The sequence below is a fragment of the Geotrypetes seraphini genome, chromosome 1, assembly GCF_902459505.1.
Source record: "Geotrypetes seraphini chromosome 1, aGeoSer1.1, whole genome shotgun sequence".
Taxonomy (NCBI): domain Eukaryota; kingdom Metazoa; phylum Chordata; class Amphibia; order Gymnophiona; family Dermophiidae; genus Geotrypetes; species Geotrypetes seraphini.
Genome location: NC_047084.1, coordinates 457,366,775 through 457,392,481, shown reverse-complemented (window position 1 = coordinate 457,392,481; position 25,707 = coordinate 457,366,775). Strand labels below are relative to the sequence as shown.

The 25,707-nt window shown below is 45.3% G+C and overlaps 1 protein-coding gene across 3 annotated transcripts in view; it reads left to right on the top strand.

Moving 5' to 3' along the window:
* Positions 1–18,727, top strand: part of LOC117349164 (protein bicaudal D homolog 2-like) — a 136,539-nt gene extending 117,812 nt beyond the window's left edge. The window contains exons 8-9 of one of the 3 annotated variants that reach the window (XM_033922281.1): positions 4,995–5,219; positions 17,358–18,727. In XM_033922281.1, coding sequence (XP_033778172.1) covers positions 4,995–5,219; position 17,358 — 226 coding nt within the window. In that variant the 3' untranslated portion in view covers positions 17,359–18,727. The remainder of the gene's footprint in view (positions 1–4,994; positions 5,220–17,357) is intronic. The other 2 variants (XM_033922298.1, XM_033922289.1) reach the window with 2 other exon arrangements.
* Positions 18,728–25,707: the final 6,980 nt, after the last annotated feature.

Genomic DNA, 25,707 nt, shown 5'->3' with positions numbered 1-25,707 from the left:
GCAGCAGCGAGCAGCGCCGGGTGAAGGAGAAGCAGGGGCAAGGGGGGATCATCATCTAAGGAGCTCTCCTTGCTGATGTGCGGCGGGCTCAAGTGCTTGACCAACTCAGGCAGTTGGAAATACTCGGCTTCACGCTGTAGCAGGCTTTGCTCGGGGAAGTAGTCGGGCAGCACCAGCTGCAGGTCCCACAGGTAGTACAGGATGTAGTGGAAGAGGAAGCTGTCGCAGTTGATGAAGAAGCATTCCTTGCCATCACGCGCCAGCTCCTGCGTCTGCCGCTCATGCAAAAATGTGCGCCTGAGCAGCAAGTCCGGCACAGCGAGCAGCATGACATGGCGGGTCACGTAGACCTGCCCACCCATGTTCAGCTCCACCACCTCTGGAAAAAACGTAAACGAACTGCCTCCGTTGGGCAGCCTGCGAGCCGCGTAGTCCGGCAGTTATGCCTCTGCCTCCAGGTGAGGAGTTGAGCCTTTCCCCTTCCTTAGCACCACACACGTTGAGCTATCTTTAACTAAAGGATGTATCAAGGGAGGTAAGGAAGGGATGATTTTTTTTTTTTTAAACTGTATAGGCCGCCCGTTACTGGTAAATAAGCCGCGGTTAATAAAATGGGGTGGCTTATCGACCAGTATTAAAACATGTATAGGCATTTTTTGCGGCCTATACACTGGGGCAGCCTATATGCGGAGAAATTTGGTAATCCTGCTCGTATGCTAGTGCCACATCACAGAGATTTTCCCAGGGTTCCCAGCCCAGGTATGCCAGCTACAGATGGTCCCAGCTTTCCGCCTCCTGTCCTTCACCCTCTGCCAAAAAGGCGCAATGATGTCAGGCCAAGGGATGCCCCTCTATAGATAGGGGACAGACTCTCAGCATTCCTGTCCACCTGGGTTCACATTTTGTCCAACCAGTGGGTCTTGGACATTATTCGGTCGGACTACAAGCTGGAATTTGCCCAGCCTCTGATGGACTGGTTTGTGGACTCTCCTGTGGGTCGGCCAGATAAGGCGCTCAAGGTTCAAGCCACTGTTCAACTTGCTAGATATTCAAGCTATAGAGCCGGTGCTGCCTGAACTCTCAGGCTCGGGCAGATACTCTATATACTTTTATCTTGCCAAAGAAAGGCTCTGAAGATTGGAGACCTATCCTGGATCTTCAGCACTTGAATGCAGCTCTCAAGGTTACATGCATATTGGTAACAGAAATCTCATGAATGAATACAGGATGTCCGGGATGGTACTTGGAGAGAACTCCCAGGAAAGAGACTTGGGAGTTCTGATCGACAAGTCGATGAAGCCGTCCATGCAATGTGCAGCGGCGGCGGTGAAAAGGGCGAACAGAATACTAGGAATGATAAAGAAGAGGATCACAAACAGATCGGAGAAGGTATCATGCCGCTGTACCGGGCCATGGTGCTCCGTCACCTGGAGTACTGCGTCCAGCACTAGTCGCCATACATGAAGGACACGGTACTACTACTAGTTGGCTGAGGGTTGGCACACAGTGGATCAGGTGATCCAGGTGCTTGAGGGCCTGGGCTTGGTCGTGAACTACAGAAAAAGCAATCTGACGCCCATCACTGGAATATCGGAGAATTCTTTTCAGTATGGCTGCGGGCAGTGTCCATCTTCCAGAGGCACCCTGAGGCTGGAGCTGCCAACTCAGCATGACACTATCTTCAGGTCCTAGGGGTCCATGGCTGACACGTTGAATGTTGGTTCCTTGGGTGTGAGCGCACATGCATCCTCTCCAGCATGCCCTACTCTTTTGCTGGGCTCCACATAGAGATGCTTTACAGACCTGTCTACACTGGACTGTGAAGGCTCAGGCCAGCATGGATTGTTGGCTTCTCCCGCAGTTGTGCTGCAGTTTACCTCCTGGATCATGGTGATGACGGATGCCAGCCTTTGGGGCTGGGGAGCCCACTGCAATCGTTGTCCCATCCAGGGGTGTTGGACACACTCTCAGCGGAAATAGTCAATCAACCAGTTGGAGCTGAGAGCTATTTGGCTGGCTCTGATGCGATTGCAGAAGACTCTGGAGGGCCAAGCATTCAGGGTCTTCTCCGACAATGCAATGGCAGTAGCCTATGTCAATCGCCAGGGAGGGACCAAGAGCTCCCATCTGGCTCTGGAAGCCCACCTTCTTTTTCTATGGGCGGGATATTACCTCCTTGCGCTATTAGCAGCTCATGTAGCAGGAGTTGACAATGTTCAAGCCAACTTTCTCAGCAGACAGACTCTGGATCTGTGCGAGTGGACCCTGTCTGAAGGGGCGTTCCAAGCCATAGTGCGGCATTGGGGCCAGCCTTGCTTCAACATCACTGCCATGGCAAAGAACAAGAAAGCAGATCATTTCTTCTATCGAAGATCCGATCCCAGAAGAAAGGGTCTCAATGCTCTAGTACAGGCGTATCCTCAGGATCTTCTCCTGTATGTCTTTCCCCCATGGCTTATGATGGGCCAAGTCACTCAGTGGATCGTGGTCCTTCCAGGTTGCATCATTCTGGTGGCTCCAGATTGGCCTCACAGACCGTGATACACAGATTTGAAGTATCTTCACAAGGGTTGCGGCCTTGGATGAGCGCCCATCCAGACCTGCTTATGCAGGGTCCGATCTGCATAGAGAACCTGAGTCGCTCTTACATCATGACTCTTAAGCGCGCAGCCTTAGAACACAAAGGTTATTCTGATGTGGTTATTGGCACTCTTCTCAAGTCTAAAGAAGTCGTCCACAGTTTCTGCTTATGCTAAGGCATAGAAGGCTTTCCAACATTGCTGCGCTCAGGACCAGGTGGACCCTTATTCGGCTCTGATCATGGTGATTCTTGCCTTTTTTCAAGCTGGACTTGATAAAGGACTTACTGTAGCATCTCTTCAGGTCCAGGTAGCTGGGCTCTCTTGTTTTAGAGTCAGGATCGTCGCCCCTCTTTGGCGTCTCATCCTGATATCGCTAGATTTCTGAAAGGGGCTTTTCAAATCAGACTGCTGGTCAAGCAGCCATTCCTTTCCTGGGACCTCAGCCTGGTGGATGTCTAGCCTCACAAAGGTTCCCTTTGAGTCCCTTCAGGATGCTTCCCTCTTGAACTTGATGCTCAAGACCGTGTTTCTGGTTGCTGTTACCTCAGTTCAGTGGGTCTTGGAACTCCAGGCTCTTTCTTGTAGGAAACCATTCCAGCGCTCAGCGACTGGGATTTCCCTGTGTGTGGTTCCTTCCTTCCTTCCAAAGGTGGTTTCAGCTTTCTATGTTAATCTGGAGGTGCGTTTGCCTGCTTTTCAGCCTACTGTTTTAGGTTGTATGATCGCCTTTTGAAGAAACTTGATGTGCGCAGAATGCTTCTTTGCTACCTGGAAGTCACTGTTGAATTTTATGTCTCTATCTATTTCTGCTGACTCGTTCTGTTCAGTGCGGTGCTTCCAAGAGCTTACCAGGGTAAGTACATAATCTCTTTTTACTCTCTTTGTTTATACCCTATGTTGTCTATTAAAATGTTAAATCGCACTATGTGTTGATATTGTAATGTAACATACTATGCCATACTTTGTATTGTAAACTGAGTATTTTTTGTACTGCTGCAATTGTCTATTGCTTTATGTTTGACTTATTCTAGCTGTACACCACTTTGAGTGAATGCCTTCAAAAAGGTATTAAATAAATCCTAATAAATAAACATATGAGTACAAAGCACATGGAAAACCACCACTAATCAAAATATAAAGATAAAATTAAACTCCACAAAAATTCCCACTTCCCAGTCTTGAAGACTGTACTAAATCTCAAGGCTTAAAAATAACATACCAAGGTTTAAATCAGCAAGCAGCTAGACTTGAAAAAGATTAGAAAAAAAAGGCAATAAACAAAAATCTCCATGGTAGTTTCCTTTCCTACACTAGAAAACACTTGGGTAGCAGTGATGATAAATTTATATTAAACAGCTATGTAATTTATAAGACAAACCCTTTAGCTTGTATTAAATACATAAAATTATAGCTCTTTGGTTAGACATGGTTGCCAATTTAATTTGATCAGGTAATGGAGCACCCCATCGAAGTATTGCCCACCTAGGGGATACACTATTCCCTTCCAGAAAAGACTGATGTTAGACCTAAGATATTCATATACTTACTTTAAATTAATTGAATATATTTGTTGGAATAGGAACTCAAGCGCTCGCAGTCACAGGCTAACAGAACTAGTCTTGGTGTGTGACTATTTCACAAGCTATCATCGGTCCTTATATTTTTTTTATTCAATTTAAAGTGTATGATTTATTTAATACCATTAATTAAAGATGATTTTTTCCTTATTTCAATTTTAGAATGTAGTATAAATATGGTGATACTTAGCTCGGGTGTGTTCTTTCATAACCGGCCCTCTGATCACAGTAGCTACTTAATTAATGGTATTAAATAAATCATACATTTTAAATTGAATAAAAAATATATAAGGACCAATGATAGCTCGTGAAATAGTCACACGCCAAGACTAGTTCTGTTAGCCTGTGACTGCGAGCGCTTGAGTTCCTATTCCAACAAATATATTCAATTTAATTTAAAGTAAGTGTATGAATTTTTTAAGTCTAACATCAGTCTTTTCTGAAAGGGAATAGTGTGTTAAAAAAAACCCCAAAACAAAAACCTTACTAATTCTAAAATGTTTCCAAGCTAAAAATAATTTGAGTAAAACCTAAGACATTCAAAACAGAGTAAAATATGAATTTTCTCAACAATGGGAATGTTTGCATAACTAAATTATTAGAGAAGTGTTCATACTGGAGAAGTACCATAAGAAACAGAGGAGATCTTTAGGAAGTCTATAATACTTTGTAGTTGCTGATCCATTATATTTCCTGAAAGGCAGTATCCATTGATCATAGCTGTTATCAGGAGTTATCCATAGAGAAAAATTCCTATTTGTTTCTTCACAAATTTATATATATATATATATATTTATATAAATATAAATATATTTTTTTTGCTGGCATATTTCAGGTGTGATCAGTATGTCTTACAGTTGGATGAAATGCAACGGCAGCTTTCAGCAGCAGAGGATGAGAAGAAGACTTTAAACTCACTTTTGCGAATGGCCATCCAGCAGAAGCTTGCACTTACTCAACGCTTGGAAAGCCTTGAAACTCCCTCAGAGGTGTCTAAAACCAACCGATCTAAATCTGCCACCAAGACAAAAGTCAGAACACCAAAAATAAAACTAACTTGGTATGTATCTAAAATGAGTTTTTAACAAAGATAAATTATTCTTGTATAATCCCCCTTTATGCTGGGGACAGATGGGTGTTACGTACCTTGTCCAGCCAAGTTTTTGGCTCTACCCCCCAGCCCTCCTCTGCTTGGCATGCTCCCTGGCCACCAGTTTTGTATTCCTACAAGCCAAGTGTAGGAGCTCATCTCTTCTGCTCATGTTTCATTTCATTTCTAAAATTCTAGTGTATTTTAATTTTTTTCGCAGGTTTGCCCTCATGCTGTGGAAATACCCTGCGGGGACATCCTTACGATGGGAGATCACAGACTTTGCTCTAAAGTCTGCCTCTGGGGGTTACCTGCCACTGCAGTAAGCCCCCCCGGACAGCCTGTATGTCAAATCGGGGTTCCGGGATCGGGAGCTAGCTCGCCCCAAGTTTGTCCACTAGTGAGTGGAATGCATGCTGGGCAGTTCCGTGGAGGCACGGCTGGGATCAGGACTGGACTTCCCTGAGTAATCCAGAGGCGCTGGAAGTCACTGACCGAGGTGACTAGGCAGGTGAGACAGTCAGAAGACTTGAAATCCAGTTTTCCAGCTTCCTGAGGCTTGAGATCTCCCTGCATGCTGTTTTCAGTAGTGCTTCCATTTCTCCCTTGCAACACAGAGCTCAGTGAGTAGCTACTTGTCTGCTTGATTTTGTGGGGTCCTAAAAAGGGGTTTTTGGGTGGTTTCTCTGCATGCCCTACCCCCCCCCACACACACACACACAAACTTCTAAAATCACAAAATTGTTGTTTTCCATGGATTCCTGTGTTTTCCCTGGGCTATTTTAGGGAAAAATTGACACCTGTGGCAGGACTTGTTTTTCAAACTTTTTAAAAGTATATTTTTTACACTTAGGAGTAAAATAAAGGCTGCTTACTTTACCTCACTGGGGATCCATCATGAAGGCAAAACAAAAAAAAACAACTCACAAGATTACATTGTATATTCCAAAGCAAATAATTTTTTATTCTAGTAATAAGTATTTGGCAAATCTGAAATAAATCAGTTTGGGCATATACAATGGAGGGAAGGAAAAAATACAAACAGTGCCAGCATATTTCTTTAAGTATGGCGCAGCTTCTCTAAAGAAACTCTGCCAAAGTATGGGGGTTTTATATAGAAAGTTTCTTTGTCTTAGACCAGGGGTGTCAAAGTCCCTCCTCGAGGGCTGCAATCCAATCGGGTTTTCAAGATTTCCCCAATGAATGTGCATGAGATCTATTAGCATACAATGAAAGCAGTGCATGCTAATAGATCTCATGCATATTCATTGGGGAAACCCTTAAAATCTGACAGGATTGCGTCGAGGAGGAACTTTGACACCCCTGTCTTAGACCATCCCCTGGCTGTGATTATGTATCACCCTATTGGAGAAGATATGCTGCCTATCTAACACACTCCTAGACCACACCTCCATTCTTCCCTGGGGGGCCCTGGACAGGCATAGCTTCTGGAACTTTCTTCTTCTTGAAATTTCCATTCTTCATACAGGTACATTGGTATCAGTGCCTCAGTGCAAATTAGTCTGGCATCTATCAGTTCTTAGGTTCTTGGATGGAGTGTCCTGCTGACTTGCATTTTCTTTCAGCACTGTTAAATAGCTTATTGTCTTTACAGCACTTTTTGGTGTCCTTGAGAAACTCTTCACAGCAAGAAATCTACACACTCACATGCCACACATTAGCACCTCAGCATCTGAACTGAAACCAGTTTGTAGAAGCAACTCCAGCAAAATGCAGGAAAAGGTCTCACAACCTGTGAAAGTCTCCCATAGGCTCCTGTCATCTATCTCAGGAGCTTCGATTTTACTCCAAACTTCTCAGATGGCTTCCTCAAGACATGAAGGCATGGATTCATGCCTCGTTTGCAGTGGATGGCTGTTGGATTTGCAGCCATGTTCCAAGTGCTCCGCGGCCTACGAGTTGTGCACGGATTTGGTGCCTTCTTGGATCTTCTTGGTCCTTCTTGGATCTCTTGTTGCAAACACTGTAAAAATCGCACCGGGAACCCTCAGAAAGGTGCTGGTGGCATTTTGGTGAAACACAAGAACCGTTCCGGGGAAAAGCCTCATAAATCATCTAAGCACTCTAAATCTGAGGCGCATAAAGCAGCCCTTGCTGTGGGGGATCCACCCCCCCACCCCCCCGATTTTGTGAATATCATGTATCAGGCATACTTGGTTAAAAAGTCAATGCCTATGGTTCCCCCTCAGAAACCTACCCAGCCTGCTGGTTCTTTCCCCCCCCCCCCCCCGCTAGACTTCAGTCTGTCTCTGTGTTCTCAGTTGGGGGACCCCGGAATGCAGGCGGATGATACCTGCTATCGCATCCACATCTCTTTCCATTCCTCTGCTGCCTCAGGGCATCTCAGGGGCATCCGCTGATGTGGCTAACCTAGCTGACCTTCGTGATCAAGATTCGTGTGGTTCCTGAGATCTAGAGGACGATCCTTTTGTTCACAGGTTTTGCCAAACCTAGTCGTCTTGAGGATCTCATTTCAGAATCCCTGCAGGAATTAAACCTGCAGTCGGATTAGATGGTCCAGTCAGAAGGTTCTTTGATGAGTAACCAAAGATGACTTTCTGCCTCTGATAATCCAAATCTGGTCCGGATTCTTTCAGAGGTTTGGGACAACCCTTAGGGTCCCCTGAAATGTGCTCAGTCCATAGCAAAACTTTACCCCCATGGTGCTAGAGTTTTCCAAGCGCTTTGCTTCTCTAAAGGTGGATTCAGCTGTGGCTCAAGTCACCAAGCGTACTTACCTACCCTACAATGGAGGGGTGGTTCTGAAGGATGTTCAGGACAGGCGGGTAGATTTCATTCTCAAACGCCGCCACGTCATTTGCTGTCCAGGCGTGCCATTCCAAACTTCGCCATGATCCTGATGTGGTCCTCCGAGATCTGGATTTTCTGATTTTCGGAGTGGATTATCTGGTGGACTCCTTATATGACGTGATGAAGATCTTTGCCAAGCTGGGAGCTTATTCATTGTCCGCCAGGAGAATGCTGTGGAAATGGCATTGGTCCGGGGATTCCTCCTCTAAGGCCATTTTGAGTAGGTTGCCCTTTAAAGGACTAATCCTGTTTGGCCAGGGTCTGGATGACCTTATGGCCAGTGTTCAGGACCGTACGCCTAAGGTTTTGCCGGGAAACAAGCTTCGCCCCACTAGGGGTTCGGGGCATCTTAATTTTCATCCTTTCTGGTGTCCTCATCAGTATGCCGACCCTCCAGCAACGGGTCAAAGATTCAATTCTTCTTCAAGACCTCACTTTGAAGGCCCTGCACATCAGCAGTCCTTAAACAGGCGTCTTCCCGCTCCCCCGAAGAAGCAGTTCTGATGCCAGGCCTCTGGCCCCTCTTCCCCGCATCAGAGAGCGACTATCGAATTTTCTGGCAGAGTGGGAGACAGTTACCTCGGACTCAAATTGGAATTTTACTGATCTCTGTCGAATTTCTTTCTGGATTTGCCCACTGGTCGTACCAAAAAGGCGCTAGGGTGCAGGCCATGGTTTGCAGACTGCTGGATAGTATGGCTATCGTAGGGAGAGAGGAGACATGATTGAGACGTTTAAGTATGTCACTGGTCGTATTGAGGTAGAAGATGATAATTTCCTTCTTAGAGGACCCTCGGCCACAAGAGGACACCCGCTGAAAATAAAGGGCGGGAAGTTTCATGGCGACACCAGGAAGTACTTCTTCACCGAAAGAGTGGTTAACAGCTGGAATAAGCTCCTAGTACAGGTGATCGAGGCCAGCAGCGTGCCAGATTTTAAGAACAGGTGGGATGCTCATGTCAGATCTCTACGAGGGAAAAGGTCATCAGAGAGCAATTAACTAGAGGGGTGGGTCAATGGAGTGGGCAGACTCGATGGGCCTTGGCCCTTTTGTGCCGTCACTTTCTATGTTTCTATGAACCCATGCCAAAGGACAACTTGGGCTCGGGAAGATACTCAATATACTTCATCGTTCCAAAGAAATGCTCTGAAGATTGGAGACCGATTCTGGATCTAAAGGTGGTCAGTGCGGCTCAAAGTCTCATGCTTCAGAATGGAAAAGATCGGTCATTGAAGCAGTGGCACCAGGGGAGTTCCTGGCCTCCTTGGATCTCACAGAGGCGTATTTTTATATCCCCATCTTTTCGGTTTCATGTTCTGGATCAACACTTCCAGTTTGCGGCTCTTCCTTTTGGTCTGGATAATGATGGTGGTTGCAGCCCACCTTCAATCTCAGGATATTCTGGTCCATCCATATCTGGATGACTGGCTTATCATTGTTCCCTCCCTTGTGGAGGGGAACCAGGCAGTGCATCAAGTGGTATATCTACTGCAATGCATGGGTTGGGTTATAAACCTGAGAAATAGCCACCTCGAACCTACGCAGAGCTAGAGTACCTGGGATCTGGTTCCACACATTCCAGAACAAAGTGTTTCTTCTAGGGTCTCAGAGAGGATTCAACATACAATTCGAGTCATGTTGGCAGTTCCAGTACCGACGGCCTGGCAATATCTCCAGATCCTGAGACTCATGGTGGCAACGATTGATGTGGTTCCTTGAGCCAAGGCCCGGCTATATCCCCTTCAGGAGTTGCTGTTGTCCCGGTGGAACCTGCAACGGGACTCGTTAATGACACCGCTGCCCTGGACAGTGGCGGTGTGCAGCAGCATGCAATGGTTTCTAAATCCTATGTCTCTGTCCAAAGGCCTGCCACTCCAGATTTTGGACTAGGTGAAACTCTCCACAGACGTGAGTCTCTCCAGTTGCAGAGCAGTTTGCATGTCTGCTTCGGTTCAGTGCCGGTGGTCACCCTTGGAGAGCAGGTGGTCAATTAATCGTCTAGAACTGAGGGCGATTCGCCTAGACTTGCTGCATTTCCAGACGTTCGTACCCTCAGGGTCCAAGGCCCGGGACCAGATCTTGCGGTCCCTGGATGTACGCCGCTGCCTTCTGCGTTATTTAGAGGTCACCAATGAGTTTCATCTCTCGGACCATCTGTTCGTGCTCTCGAGTCTTAACCGTCAGGGTAGGCCTGCCTCTAAGGCTACCATTTCCAGATGGATTTGTGCAGCCATTTCTGCTGCCTATGTGGCAGCGGGGAAGAAGCTACCTTGAGGTTTGGGCTCACTCTACTAGAGATATGTCTTCTTGGGCAGAATCTATTGCAGTTTCGCCTGAAGAGATTTGCAGGGCAGCTACCTTTACTAAGTTTTACTAGATTGATGTGGCGGTCAAGCTGAATGCTGCTTTTGGGGCTTCAGTTTTGGCAGTGGGCTCCATCAGTCCTACCCTGATGTTTTGGAACTGCTCTGTTATGTCTCATCTGTCCCCAGCATAAAGGGGGATTGTACAAGAACGAAAGATTAGATTCTTACCTCTGCTAATCTTATTTCTTGTAAATCCACACTTTATGCTGGGGATCCTCCCTCTTTCTGTCCGATTCGCATGCTGCCTGACAATGTACTGGTAAGCTGGATTTCAGTCTCAGACCAGCCTTCCTGAAGAATGCCATTTGTTTGACTACGGCGTTAGGTTAGAGGGGTCCTGGGTCTTTGCCCCTTTCTGATTGTACAGGTTGTGTCTCTCTATAACTGTGTTTATAGTTCAGATTTTTAATGTTTCGTACTCTTGTTTTGCATTTTGCATTGTTGCTGTTTCAATTATGTTAACATGAGCAGAATTGATTGTTTGGCAGGGAGTTCCCCATCCTCCTTTCTCTTTTGTCTCCTGTCCTCATGTAGAGGTTCCTGGCTGCTTGAAGACTAACTGATGTCCAGGGAGCATGCCCAGCAGAGGAGGGCTAGGGGGTGGAGACAAAAACTGCTGTCAAGTGAAGTTCCTACAGACTGTGGCTGGACAAGGTACATAATACCAATCTGTCTCCAGCATAAAGGGTAGATTTGCAAGAAAGAAGATTAGCAGAGGTAAGAACCTAATCTTTCATTTAGGCAGGCCATCAAAATATATTCACAGGGGGAGGGGAAGGTTTACTAGTGTCACTGGAAAATACATACGATATATATTTGACTATAAGTTGAGAAAATTGGGCAAAAATAAAGGCTTAAAAAAACTGGTAGCACCCGTCGCGCTAAAAATATTACTGGTAATTCTTCTCCCTCCTGCCTCCTGCCAGCAGATAAGAATCTCTTTGGCATCTCAATTCTTGTGCAGAAACATGAAGTTGAGACAGAGGGTGCACTCCAGATTAGAGCCGAGGTGACTTAAGTTATCACAGCAGTGCTGATGCTGTGTAGAAGAGAGATTCTTTCATGCTGCCAGCAAGATTAGTTCTCAAAAATTTGAACTGAGTAGATTCTTTAGTGAGTAAAAATAAAATTCTATACCGTTCCTCCAGACTGGCACAGATGGATGGGTTTACGTAGAGAATGACACAGGGAAAAAATTTGTCCCCGTCCCCGTGACCATTGTTCCCGTCCCCGCAACCACTGTCCCCAACCCTGTCCCCGCAGCATCCATACAAGTCTCAGTACTGCAATATTTAGCTTATTCTTTCCTTATAAATTAAAGTTCTGGCTGCTGAACTAAAGAAAGAGATGTTCAGATGTCAGGGCTTTGTTTATAAATTTTTATCAATACAACTAATATACTACTTTATCATAAAGCAAAAAAATAAATAAATAAAAGATAATTTTTTTTTCTACCTTCGTTGTCTGGTTTCTGTTTTCCTCATCTTCTCATTCAATTCCTTCCATCCACTGTCTGCCATCTCTCTGCGTCTTCCATTTGTTCTGTTACTGTGCCTCTCTCTTCACCCCCCCATTTGGTGTAGCACCCATCTTCTTCCCTCTGCTCCCCCATAGTCTGGCATCTCTGTCTTCTTTCCTTCCAGCATCTTCTCCCCACTCTCTGTTCCCCATTTCCCTTCAGCGTCTTCTCCCCACTCTCTGTTCCCCATTTCCCTTCAGCGTCTTCTCCCCACTCTCTGCCCCATTTCCCTTCAGCGTCTTCTCCCCACTCTCTGTTCCCCATTTCCCTTCAGCGTCTTCTCCCCACTCTCTGTTCCCCATTTCCCTTCAGCGTCTTCTCCCCACTCTCTGTTCCCCATTTCCCTTCAGCGTCTTCTCCCCACTCTCTGTTCCCCATTTCCCTTCAGCGTCTTCTCCCCACTCTCTGTTCCCCATTTCCCTTCAGCGTCTTCTCCCCACTCTCTGTTCCCCATTTCCCTTAAGCGTCTTCTTCCTACTCTCTGTTCCCCATTTCCCTTCAGCGTCTTCTCCCCAATTCTCCGTTCCCCATTTCCTTTCAGCATTTGTTCCTTTCCACCATCCTCGCGCGGTCCGAGCATCTCCTTCTCTCCCCCTTACCTTTGTGGTGTGTTAATGTAATTTATGCAGGCCGCCAGAACCTGCCTAAAGTCGCATGCGTCTACGAGCAGAAGCTTCTCCTCTGACTCCTCTGACTGCGCTTTTCAATCTTTCCCTAAGCAAGGGAAAAGTCCCTTTGGACTGGAAAACTCCTAACGTCATTCTGCTCCACAAAAAGGGATGCAGGTCAGAGGCTGAAACGTTGATTAAAAACAGATTGGATACAATTCTGAATGATGAGAGGCTGAGGGATCCCCACCAGCATGGATTCACAAAGGGAAGGTCTTATCAATCCAATCTGATAAGCTTCTTTGACTGGGTAACAAAACAACTGGACAAGGGAGAGTCTCTGGATATCGTGTATTATTTGGACTTCAGTAAGACTTTGACAGTGTCCCACACCGTAGGTTATTGAATAAGATGAAAACGATGGGACTAGGAGAAACATTGACGGCATGGGTTAAAGACTGGCTCAGTGGTAGACTTCAGAGGGTGGTGGTAAATGGTACTCCCTCAGAAACGTCGGAAGTGACCAGTGGAGTGCCGTAGGGCTCGGTCTTGGGTCCGATAATGTTTAATATCTTTGTACGAGACCTGCCTCAGGGACTTCAAGGTAAAATTACACTATTCGCCGATGACACTAAGCTATGCAACGTGGTTGACAGCACAACTGTGCCCGACACTATGAGGCAGGACCTACTTTTACGGGAACAATGGTCTAATACTTGGCAACTGAGTTTTAATGCCAAAAAGTGTAAGGTTATGCACCTTGATAACGGTAACCCCAGCAGAACATACACCCTAAATGGTGAAACCTTAACAAGAACTGTCGCAGAACAGTACCTGGGTGTAATCATTAGCGAAGATATGAAGACTGCCACTCAAGTGGAGAAAGCTTCGGCCAAGGCTAGACAAATGCTGGATTGCATCCGAAGAAGTTTTGTCAGCCGAAAGCCTGAAGTCATAATGCCGTTGTATAGGTTCATGGTGAGTCCTCATCTGGAGTACTGTGTTCAGTTTTGGAGGCTACATTATCAAAAGGATGTGAAGAGAATGGAATCAGTTCAGCGAATGGCCACTAAGATGGTCTCAGGACTCAAGGATCTCCCATATGAAGACCGTCTAAGCAGGCTGCAGTTATATTCTCTTGAAGAACGGAGAGAGAAGGGAGACATGATAGAGACGTTCAAATATCTTACAGGCCGTACCGAGGTGGAGGAAGATATCCTTTTTCTTACGGGTCCTACGACAACAAGAGGGCATCCGCTCAAATTCGAGGGTGGAAGATTTCATGGTGACATCGGGAAGTACTTCTTCACTGAAAGGATGGTTGACCATTGGAATGGCCTTCCATGTCAGGTAGTTGAGGCCAGCAACGTGCTCGACTTCAAGAAACGGGATAAACATGTGGGTTCACTTCGGGGAATTGCTTAGAGGAAGTATTCTTTTAAGGGGAGGGTTCTTTTGAGTGGGCAGACGTCATACTCTCTGTTTCTATGTTTCTAAGAGCTCATTCTTTAGGTGTCCTTGGTGTTGCGTTTTGTGCATGAGTCCACAGAGGCCCCTCAGATGGTGGATCATCTTTGGGGGTTTCGGAAGGCCCTCCCGTTCCTTTCCCATGTATCTGAATATACAAGAAATCATGCATGAGCAGTGGAAGTCTCTGAACACCCCTTTTCAGCTGGTGCGGTCTATGGCCTAGCTTTATTCTATTCCTGATTCTGACAATTATGGATGCGGTTTTTGCCATTGACAAGTGACATAGGGTTCCACTGGAGGGGGGTTCGGCCGTGAGGGACCCCAGGACCGTAAGATGAAATCTTTTCTTGAGCAGAGTTTTGATGCAGCTGCCCTGGCTGTCGAGGTGGCAATTTATGGTGGTCTGGTTGCCAGGGCATGCTTCAGGTGGGCCGAGCATGTGCTAGATAGAGTCTGATTGATCTTTGATGTATCAGGAGATTGCTAAGATTGAACTTAGTGGCTCTTATCTTTCAGACGCTATGTACGATTTGTTGTGAGCTTCGGTTAAGTCTATGGCCTTAGGCATGGTTCCATGGTTGGTCAGCAGACTCGGCTTACAAATCCAAGCTCAGCAAAATTCCTTTTAACGGTTATTTTCTCTTTGGAGAGGACTTGGACAAGCTGGTACAGAGTTTAGGTGATTCCAAGGTGCCTCAGTTGCCAGAGAACAGGCCTCTGCAGTTTGGTAGAGGAGGATTGGGCCGAGGTAGTCTTCATGAGTTTTGCTGGTATAGGCCAGCTGCTGCAGGTTCTTCCTCCCTGGGTCAGTTCTTCCAATATATGCAGCCCTTTTGGAGTGCTCTCTGGGGAGGATGGACTCCTCCTCCTCTCAATATGGACAATGACTGTGTTCGGGTCCTTCCCCTTGTTCAGGTGGGAGACCAGCTATGGGAGTTTTACCAGAGGTGGATATATAATTTGGTCCTGGAAGTGATTCGAGACTGGTATGCTCTCGAGTTTGACCAGCCCTTGCCGGAGCGTTTTCTCTCTTCCCCTTGTCTAAGTCCACTTGGAAGAAGCAGGCTTTTCGTCAGACTCTTCAGAGGCTGGTGGAGCTCAAGGTAGTGGTTCCTGTGCCCCCTCAAGAGATTCGTACCAGGAGGTACTCCATTTACTTTGTGGTGCCCAAGATCTAAAGGATGTGAACCGGGCACTCCAGGTCCCTTTTTTTAAATGGAGACCCTAAAATCTGTGACCCTAGCAGTTCAGCCTGGGGAGTTCCTAACTTCTCTCAACCTGACAGAGGCCTACCTTCATAATCCCATTCGGGACTCCCATCAGCGGTTTCTTCGCTTTGCGATTTTGGGAACACATTATCAGTTCTATGTGCTTCCTTTTGGTCTGGCAACAGCTTCACATACCTTCACCAGAATTATGGTGGGTGGTGGTGGCAGCCCTGTGCAAGGAGGGCATTTTGGTTCATCCCATCTGGATGACTGGTTGATTCGTGGATCTGGTCCCATCTTCTCATGGCAGATCATCTTCCTCTGACCCTCTCAAATGACCTGACTCTGGGTTCCATTCCCATGTTAGATCTGGGATCCTTTTGTCTTATGGCTTAGCTCTTGAAAGGGAGCACCTAAGCAAGAAAGGCTATTCAGATAAAGTGATCTCTATGCTTTTGGGATCTCAGAGGTTCTCTACTTCTAGGGCTTATGTGCTTATCTGGTACCTCTTCAACGACTGGTGGTTCCTCTTGGGCAGTGGCTGCTCTGCGTGCGTCTTTGCCACACATCTTGGAGTTTTTGCAGAATTGCCTGAAGTGAGGCCTTGCCTGGTTCTCCTTGTGGGTTCAGGTGGCAGTCTTGTCTTCTTTTGGGGGGGCTTTTGCACGGTCCGCAGTTGTCAGCTCTTCCTGATGTGATCCGGTTCTTGAGAGCTGTGAAGTTGATCCAGCTTTTGGTTCACCCTTTGGTTCCAGCCTGGGTTCTTAATCTGGTCCTTTCGGTGTTGATTTGTCCTCCTTTGAGTCTCTGAATTCCTGCACGCTGAAAGACCTTTAAAAGATGTTTTTTCTTGTAGCCATTACATCCACCAGACATGTGTTAGAGTTGCAAGCATTTCCTTGTTTAGCTTCCTTCTTGGAATTATCAAAGGAGCATGTGCTATTGCGGCCTGTTCCTTCTTTTCTTCCTAAAGTCATTTCCCCCTTTCATGTGAATCAGACAGTTGCCCTTCCAATTTTGGGTAGTTGGGAGAGTACTTTAGAGCAGAGGCAGTTACATAAATTGAATATCCAGAATCTTCCATACTTATGTGAAAAGGACTCAGGAGTTCCGACAGTCAGATTGTCTTTTTATTCTCCTAGCAGGCAGTCGTAAGTGGCCTCTAAGGTGTCAATTGCACGATGGATCAAAGAGGCTATCGCTTCAGCATACCTTCTTCAGAAGAAACCAGTTCTAAACTTTCTTAAAGCTCATTCCATTCGGAGTCAATCGATTTCCTGGGTGGAGAGTTCTCTGGTGCCACCCCCCCTCCCCCCCCCCCCAGTGAATATTTGTAAGGCTGCAGTTTGGTTTGGTCTTCTCTGCATTCTTTTGTGCATCACTACAGGGTGGATGTTCAGTTGCATTGGGACACTGTTTTTGGCAAGCGAGTTCTTGTGGTGGCAGCACTTCGGTGGTACTGCTTTGGTAAGTCCCATCCATCTGTGCCAATCTGGAGGGATACTAAAGAAGGAGAAATTAGATCTTACCTGCTAATTTTATTTCTTTTAATCCTTCCAGACCAACATAGAACCCACCCAGTGTTTTTTCTTGCAGATGCGAAGTCTGGTTTTTTGCAGGAATGCTAAATGTCAATTTAGGTTTTTGCCTTCCTTTTTCTGGGGAGTGTACATATATTGTGGAGAAGCGGCATATGGTTCATCTGGCTTAGCTGGTGAGCTATGGGGACAGTCTTGGTTGCCTGTTCTGATCCTTTTCCAACAGTTCCAACTTTAGATTGGAGTTCATGTTCTTCAGCTGATATGTTAGTAGAGGTCATGCTTGGCTATTCGTCTGACTGATCCTATGGAGGACTGCACAGTCCACTTGTACTACTGCTAGAATTCACTTTGTTCTCAGTCTACACCTGCTGGCAGAGGAGCGTAAACTCATCCATCTGAGCCAGTCTGGAGGGACTAAAAGAAAGAAAATTAGCAGGTAAGACCTAATTTCTCCTCTCTGGATAATTGTAAGCAAGAAAGCTACTAGTTCAGAATAAAGAAAATCTCACTTGTATAATGAAGTAGATTTCTAATTTTTACCCTTCTTTTCTTCTTCCTGCCAGACATGAATCTTCTACACAAGAAACCCATTTTGCTACCAGAAATCATGATCTCTTAAGAGACTTTGCTTTGTGATTTGGAGGTAGAATACAGGAAAGTATAGGAAAAAGGTCGACATGATGCATAACAGACTATCAACACCAAAAAAAAGTCAATGAGTGGAGATTTGGGTTTTATTAGGCTGAATATTTTAAAGAAAACATGGGTTTGTTTGGAAAAAAAAAGTCTTCAAAATACTCAGAGGGGTATAACTTGTAATCCAAACTGTAAGTGCTCTGTAGTTGGCAAAATTTCAGGTCTGCATTTTAAGCAGTTCTCTTAAGATATTATAGAACTATATCCAAATAAAATATGTAAAAACTAAAAAGTTTCATATTCCAGATATACTTGGTGGAGAAGCAGTGTTTAATATTTCCTCTCAGGTTATGGCTTTATTTAGATAAAATGACCACTAGTCATTTGCCATAGAAGTAGAATTTTGGAGCTGTTGTGTTATTTGTAGCATACCTGTAACTAACATATGTAGAAATAAGAATTGCTTTTCTAATGGAGCTATTAGGGATAAGTAGAGCATCTTTATTCCTTTAAGATTAATATTTCTACCAGCCCTTATAATTGGGAAATATACTTTCTAGAAGGATATGGTGTTTCTAAAAGAAACAATGGAAATAATGCCAAAGGGTTTGAAAGAAATCTTTGATTGTTGTTTTAGGCAAAATATTGTATTGAGCATTTGAGCTTTCTTTAGGTGGAAGAAGAGGCAGTTAAGGTAACCAGATGTTAGCATGACTTTATATTTATCTTCACTATAGCTGCAGACATGTCATTCTTATTTACAGTTGCCTTCCTTAAAGTAAATGTAAGATCATAAATGGAGTGATGGTAAAATCAGAATTGTCTCACTCAGCCCATGTTAACAGATGGTTCCACAACATTCAAAAGGTATTTGTTCCAAGACAGCAGTATGCAATTATGCCTTTCACTGTAGCCATTTATGTGGAATATTCGACCTTCATAAGGCAAGACCTTGATGCCACAATAAGACTAGGTGCAACATAGAAACATAGAAGATGACGGCAGATAAGGGCCATAGCCCATCAGGTCTGCCCACTCTACTGACCCACCCCCAAGTCTACTGTCCTAGGGATCCCACTCCTGGTGACAGGTTCCTTTGGTTTAACCCTCTAAGGGATCCCACATCTTCATAACTACAAGAAAAAAGGTCAACAATTCTTTTTGGGGACCCCCCCCCCCAAAAAAAAATATTTATCATTGTACTGTGTGCTGCCATATGAAAGATTATGGATTTTTCTGGACCAGACTTTTTTGCTACTCCAGCTAGAGCTGGGAATGTGGTTGAAAGGCAGAATTCACAGTTCCCAGTAGTGGAGGAAGTGGGGAGAGATGGGGGGGGGTTGGCAAAGTGATAGTGTTATGCAACAATGACACTGATGAATAGTCCTGGCCAAGGATTGTAACTACAATGATTAAGTTGAGTAGGAAGAGAAATAAAACTTAGGCCTGGTTCCAAATGAAGGCTTATTCTGCTGTAACTCAATGGAGGTTGGCTCTGATTGAGTTTGAAAGGAGCATGAAAAACTCCTTATCCTGCTAGACCAGTTCAGACCTATGGGCTATGTCCAGATGAAGACAGAGAACTTTGAAGGTTCTGATAACTAATCACTATAAGAAGAATTACAGCCAGGAGCCTTCTGTTATTTCTCTGCTTCCAGCACATGGTACTTCAGGACCATTTCTTTTCTTAAGGACTAGTCCACTCGGGCCTTGCACTACAGCTCTTAGTTGGGGGTTGAGCTATTGCAAGAGGACTTCCTTCCAGGGTCTTGCTATGGTTAAACTTCTGGTTGAAGTATAGGAGATTGAACTCTTAATTCAAATTCTCAACCTATAGTCTTGCTCTTGGGGCTATGCTGTTTTGGCCCAGATTGTATAGAGATGAGTTCCCCTTCCTCCGCTCCCTATTATTTTCCTGTTAGGAACTATGTCTTCAAAAAGTCACAGCAACCTGAGAGGAAACTTGCCCATAGCAGCTTGAGAGGTCAGGTGTACAGGCTGAGGCAAGGGAATCCTGCTCAGCCATATTTGGATCATTAGCAGGCTGTTGTTCCTCCCCCTAAGCACTTTTTTCTTCTCCAGGGGCAAGGTCAGGGCCGGCTTAACCTATGGACCAGACTGTTGTACAGTAAGAGATTAGAGAAACTGGGCCTCTTCTCCCTTGAAAAGAGGAGACTGAGAGGGGACATGATAGAAATATTCAAGATAATGAAGGGAATAAACTTAGATAAAGACAGGTTGTTCACCCTCTCCAAGGTAGAGAGAACAAGAGGGCACTCTCTAAAGTTAAAAGGTGATCGATTCCGTACAAACGTAAGGAAGTTCTCTTTCACCCAGAGAGTGGTGGAAAACTGGAACACTCTTCCGGAGGCTGTTATAGGAGAAAACACCCTCCAGGGATTCAAGAACATACGCAGGTAAAGCTAGTCTCAGTTAGGACACTGGTCTTTGACCAAAGGGCCACCGCGTGAGCAGACTGCTGGGCACGATGGACCACTGGTCTGATCCAGCAGCAGCAATTCTTATGTTCTTATGACTCTGGTCCAGGGCGCAGGCAATAAAGGGCACCAAACATCTGGGCCAGTGACCTCACCAGCCCCATAGGTTAAGCCACAGGCGCCATTGCTAAACCTCCCCAGCACCACCATTCCCTACCTTCTGATATCCCTTCACTTTAATTCCTTTGCTCACCAATTCGCAGCCACTGGCTCCCCAACTCAGCTGGAAATGAATGAAAACACCATGGAGTTATAGTCACACTGCCTGCACTGGCAATCTCCCCGTTCTCCCTCCCCAATACAGGAAGTTGCATGATGGGGTGGTGAGAGGAGGGAGGGAGACTACTAGCACCAACAGCATGACTATGGCCCCACATTGTTTTCATTAATTTCCAGCCAAGTCAGGGAGACAGCAGCTGCAAATTGGTGAGCGAAGGGATTAAAGGGAAGGGAAGCTCGGGGATGTCAGGCAGGGGGGGGCCTAAGCAAAAAGAATCGGTGACCAGAGTGGGGGAGAGAGAGAAATTAGGTAATGGTGGGGGGAGGGGAGAGAAAGAAAGACAAAACAGTGTGATGGGATTTGGGAGGAAAGAGAGAGGGAACAAGTGATGGAGGGGGAGGGGAGAAAGCAATATTGGATACTGGAAGATAATAGAAGGGCACTGTTAGAGGGTGAGAGAGACAGAGGGGCAATGGATGGGGAGGCCATGGTAGGCGGTGGAACAGACAGAGATAATATTGGATGGGTGTAGTATAAATGTAAAAGAGGAGATCCTGCATGGCTGGGAAGGGGGGGGGAGAAGAGATCCTACATGGCTGTTATAGTGGGTTGGAGGGCAGATAGAGGAGATGCAACAGGGCAAGTAAAAAGAGAGAAGAGATTCTGGTTGGCTAAAGTGGGGAAGGTGGAGTGAGAAGAAATCCTAAATGGCAAGAGCAGGGGGACACAGAGAGTGGAGATGCTACATGGAAACTGGAGAAAGAAACAGGAGATTCTGAATGGAGAAGTAAGAGAGAGAAGATGATGTCTGACTGGGGAGAGGGAAGAGAAGCACAGTGGATCAGGAGAATACTGTATGGCTGGAGAGGAGAGAAAAATGCATAGAGAAAATGTTCAATGGATGGGGGAAAGAAAGAAAAACACAAGACAAACTGGAGGAGAGAGAAACATGGAGAAGAGATGCCGCATGACAGGGAAAAAAGAAGAAAGAGTTAGTGAAATACTGAAATAAAAGAAACAGAATGGGAGGGCCTCAGTGAAGGAAATAGATGGAAAGCAATAAATAAGAGTTTGGAGGACAGATATTAGGAAAACGGGCCATCTTTAAACAACTGATCATCGCCTTTAAACACTTCCATGACATGGCTCCCCACTAAATAGCTGAAAAACTTCCCATCTATCATCTGACCAGACCACTCAGATCGCAAATGGAACACTGTCTATGTATCACACTGGCTCATCTGCTCCAACTTGAATCCTCCCAGAAATGATCTTTCTCTCATAGTGTGACTCAAGTATATGATGAAAGTAATCTATTCAAATGCCTCTAGTAGTTTGTAAATGCTTCCTTTATTCCTCCAGTACACCCAAGATTACCTCTAACTTGTGCCGATCTAAATCTAAAAGTCCCAACCTAGTGTATATGTACCTCGGTAACCCTCACTTCTCTCCCCCTGTGTATTGTAAATGCGCTGTCTCCGACTTATTGTGAATACACCTTTTTCCCTATCTCCTCCTCACCTCGTTAGTAAACCTCCAATATTTGAGAACCCATTCTGGGCTCCTGGGGAGAACGGGCTATAAAATGAAATAGATGCATAAAAATATTAAGAATGAATATCTGAGTAGAAAAAGCCTATAAAACAGAAGAAAGATGAATAGGAAATATCAATGTTGGAAACAGATATAATGGAAAAGAGAGAGAAAAATTGATATAAGAACCTGGAAAGAGTTAAGAGAAGATAGGAAAATGGTGACCAAGTGTGTGACCTACCCAATTAGAAAAATTAAATGGCCACATAACAAAGGTAGGAAAAAAAAATTATTTTTAATTTAGGGTAAAAAAATTATTTTTAATTTAGGGTGAAAAAATATGGAAATATGGAATCTGTTAGTCCACGTTAATAGAAAATGATACTTTTTAAATGATACTTTTTTTAATTTTGGAGGCCAAAACCTCCTTCCTCATCTGATGCATGCACTAATGCATGCTTATCTCGGGTTAAAAACCACTACTGTAGGGCATGCTAAGGTGTCCCACAGTTTTGTGTTGAGCGAGGTAGGGGTGTGGCAGGGATACGCAAAATCAATTGGCCAATCTCTTGAATCGACCCTGGGCGGGGGGGAGGTTTGTGTGGCCATATCCGTTTGAGCTACAGCAAGCTGGTAGGGTTCTTGATACAATCAGCCATTAGTACTATGGCACTGCTGCTGTTCATATCTTGGAGTTGAATTTGTGTCCTGCTGTTTCCACTGTGGCTGACAGTATTTTTGGCAGAAACAATGACCATTTTAACTTCAATTCACTTTCTTGACTCATAGTTTGAGGTGGGTGTTGCTGTCCCCTCCACATGTTTTAAGGATAGGTTCCTTTCTCCACTTGAAATAAGTTTTGGAGGGGGTATCTAGATCCCACTTGTGCCAAAGATAGATGTCTTCCATTGGTGGGGAGGATATCTTAAACAGACACTCTCATTGCCTTGGTAATCAGGTTCTCTCTCTCTCTTTCTTTTATAGGCCAACTGAATTTAATTTTTAATTACGATGCCAAAACTAGCCCCAAATTCTTTTTTTCCCCCTCAGTTTTGATGATTTTTGCTTTGTTCCATTTTTCTCCCTTCGCTCCTTCCTCCTAGGCTCAGAAGAGGAGGCATTAGGGGGTCTGTTTTACAATTCCTGATGGCCTAGGGGTGTAATTGGGGTAGGAATGATCCCCAATTACTTTTGCCCATTCTGATTGTGCTCTCAAAATGGCTGCCATGATTAGGATATTGCTCCTGCCCTGACTACAATGCTAGACAACCAGGGATTATAAGGTAGTCGTGTGAATACTGCTCTTTTTGTAATTTTTTTTTTTGTACTGCGATTGCAAGTAATAGTTATGGTCTTGCACAATAATTGTACAGTACAGTGCACCAAATACAAAATTTAGCAGAAATTTAAGTTTCCAAATTTGGGATAAGCAGTTCTTTAAGAATTGGTCTCTGTGGAGTTATGACATCAGCTATTACTCGGACTGTGGCACAAGGTCAACTATTGTAAAAGCATCATGGCTTTTAGTTTAGTTTTTATTTTTCATTAGCTGTTCTCCATGTGTGTGAAGGCTGTTTTGCTTGGTAAAATTCAATCTTTAATTTAAATAATTATATTCTGACTTGAAAACACTGGGTTTAGCAGTACAGAGTTGCACAGGAACCAAAATTTCTAGTGCAAACAGCATATGAGTCTTGGACCACTGGGTTAGTCTCCTTTACTCGTGTGTCTGTAGAAGGCACCATATACCTTTTTCTCTCAGCTCTGTCTCCTTCATCTTTGGGCTGTGCCCTATCTCAGTTTTTTCCTTCTACAAGCGAGTGTCTTTCTGATCTGCTCTGATTTATATTTTTTATTTTTGGATCCTCATCTAAATTGTGAGACTTGCGGTGCTCCAGAGGTTCCCAGTTTGACTGGAACAGCCCTGCCTGGGAGAAGTCACAGACTCTGTGTCAGAAATCTATGGCCAGGAGGGTAACCCGTTTACAAGGAACCTGCCTTGCCAGCCTGCTCTAACACTTTGGTGACTTGGGGACCATTTCCCTGGCACAGGCTGTGTTGCCCTATGTCACTCCTGAGGGCTTTAGCTGGTGCCAGCTGCAGTTCCCCACCTGAAGACATGTGAGGAGCTGTGGGGGGTCTGTGGTCTCGGGCTTATTCAGGGTCTGATTGGCAGCCCAAAGAAACAAGCATTTGGAGTGGAATTTCATGTTTGTGGCAGCTTTCTTCTCCATTGTCCAGTGAGTACAAGCTATTGTAGCCTATGGGAGACATTGGGGTGGTCTACAAATCAAAGTTTAAGGTTTCTGGGGCTGGTATTTGGGTTCCCCACCTCCAAAAACCCTCTTGCTGAATTTTCTGTGCTTTTATGTAGCTCTCTCGGTCTGTTTTATGGTACTAAAATGCTGCAGCAGTGGCCATCTTGGATTTCCTGATTTGGTTTTAAAAGTCTCTATCTGCCTCAAAACACCTAAATTTTGCTGAAAATCATTCTAAATGGTCTCCTCAGGCTGTTTTAATGTGGATTTATGCCAGATTGATGCTGGCTGGCTAAGGAACGTCCATATTCCATGTGCCGCTGGACATGTGAAGGGGGGAGGGAGCACTGGGCTGTGCTCCCTCTGGTACCTCTAGGGCAGGGGTGTCAAAGCCTCTCCTTGAGGGCCGCAATCCAGTTGAGTTTTCAAGATTCCTCAATGAATATGCATGAGATCTATTTGTATGCACTGCTTTCATTGTATTCTAATAGATCTTATCCATATTCATTGGGGAAATCCAATTGGATTGCAGCCCTCGAGGAGGGACTTTGACACCCCTGCTCTAGGGCATCCCACTTGCAGGTTGCTCGGGTTGGAGGTCAAAAATTCCCACTAGAGCTCTCTACTCGACTTGGTGGATTTGGGAAAGCGCAAATACGCAGTCACATCTGGGACCGTGAGGAGACAAGGTAAGTTCCTGTAGGAGTCCTCGGGGCTCCCTGTTCAGGGGTTTGCTCCAGATTTTATGAGTTTAATGTTTGCAGCCTGTTTACATTTTCAGGGGCTGCAGGCACCATCTGAGGTCACGCCTGTGATTGTGTAGGGGGTTTTCCCTCTCAGAGCACGGTTTTCCCACCTAAGAGTCAAAAATCCCACCCCCCAGAGCTATCAGCCAGCGACTTGGTGGATTCAGCGAAGCGTAGATAGGGAAACACCTCAGACCACAAGAAGAGAAGGTGAGTTCCTGCAGGAGTTCTCAGGACTCCCTGTTCAGGGGTTTACTCTAGATTAGTTTAATGTTCACAACCTATTTAAATTTGGGGGGGCTTCAGGCACTATCTGAGATCATACCTGTAATTCTGCAGAGAGGTTCACCCTCTTAGAGCACAGCTCTCCTGCCTAAGAGTCATCTGGACACAGAGGTCCAGTCGGTGAGGGACTGGGAGAAATGGGTATCAGATTCAATACCCCAGCCTGAATCCTCAATCTTGGAGGATGCTTAGGGGCCACCATCCTGGAGATTGTTGCAGCATTTAGGGGGAGGTGTGCCACCTCTTTAAGCGGGCTTTGCTTGAGATAATGATAGAATCCGTATGGGAAGTGAAGCTTGAGCCCCTGCAGACCTCTGAGGCTCAGCTTTAGTTTTGAACAGCTCTAAAGCTCGGACCATATTTTTTCCTTTGCATCCAGATATTACCAATACGTTAGCGGAGCATTGGGAGACTCCTGAAGGCCCTTGCAGGTTTCCAGGACTATAACAAAGCTGTAGCCAATGACTCCGGATTTTCATCAACTGTTTCTCCCACCTAAAGTGGATTCATTGGTAGCGCAAGTGACGTACTTCGCAGAATAACTTTAAAGGATGCGCAAGACTGCAAAGTGGATTTAGTTCTCAAAAGGCAATTGAAGGCCTGGCCTTGAGATGGTGGCTGTGGCTTCTTTTGATGAATGCACCTGCCATGACAGATTGCGTCAAGCCCCTTTGATGGTGGACGACATACGAGGTCTGACAAGTTTACGAACTCATCCTAGAAAAAATGCTACATTG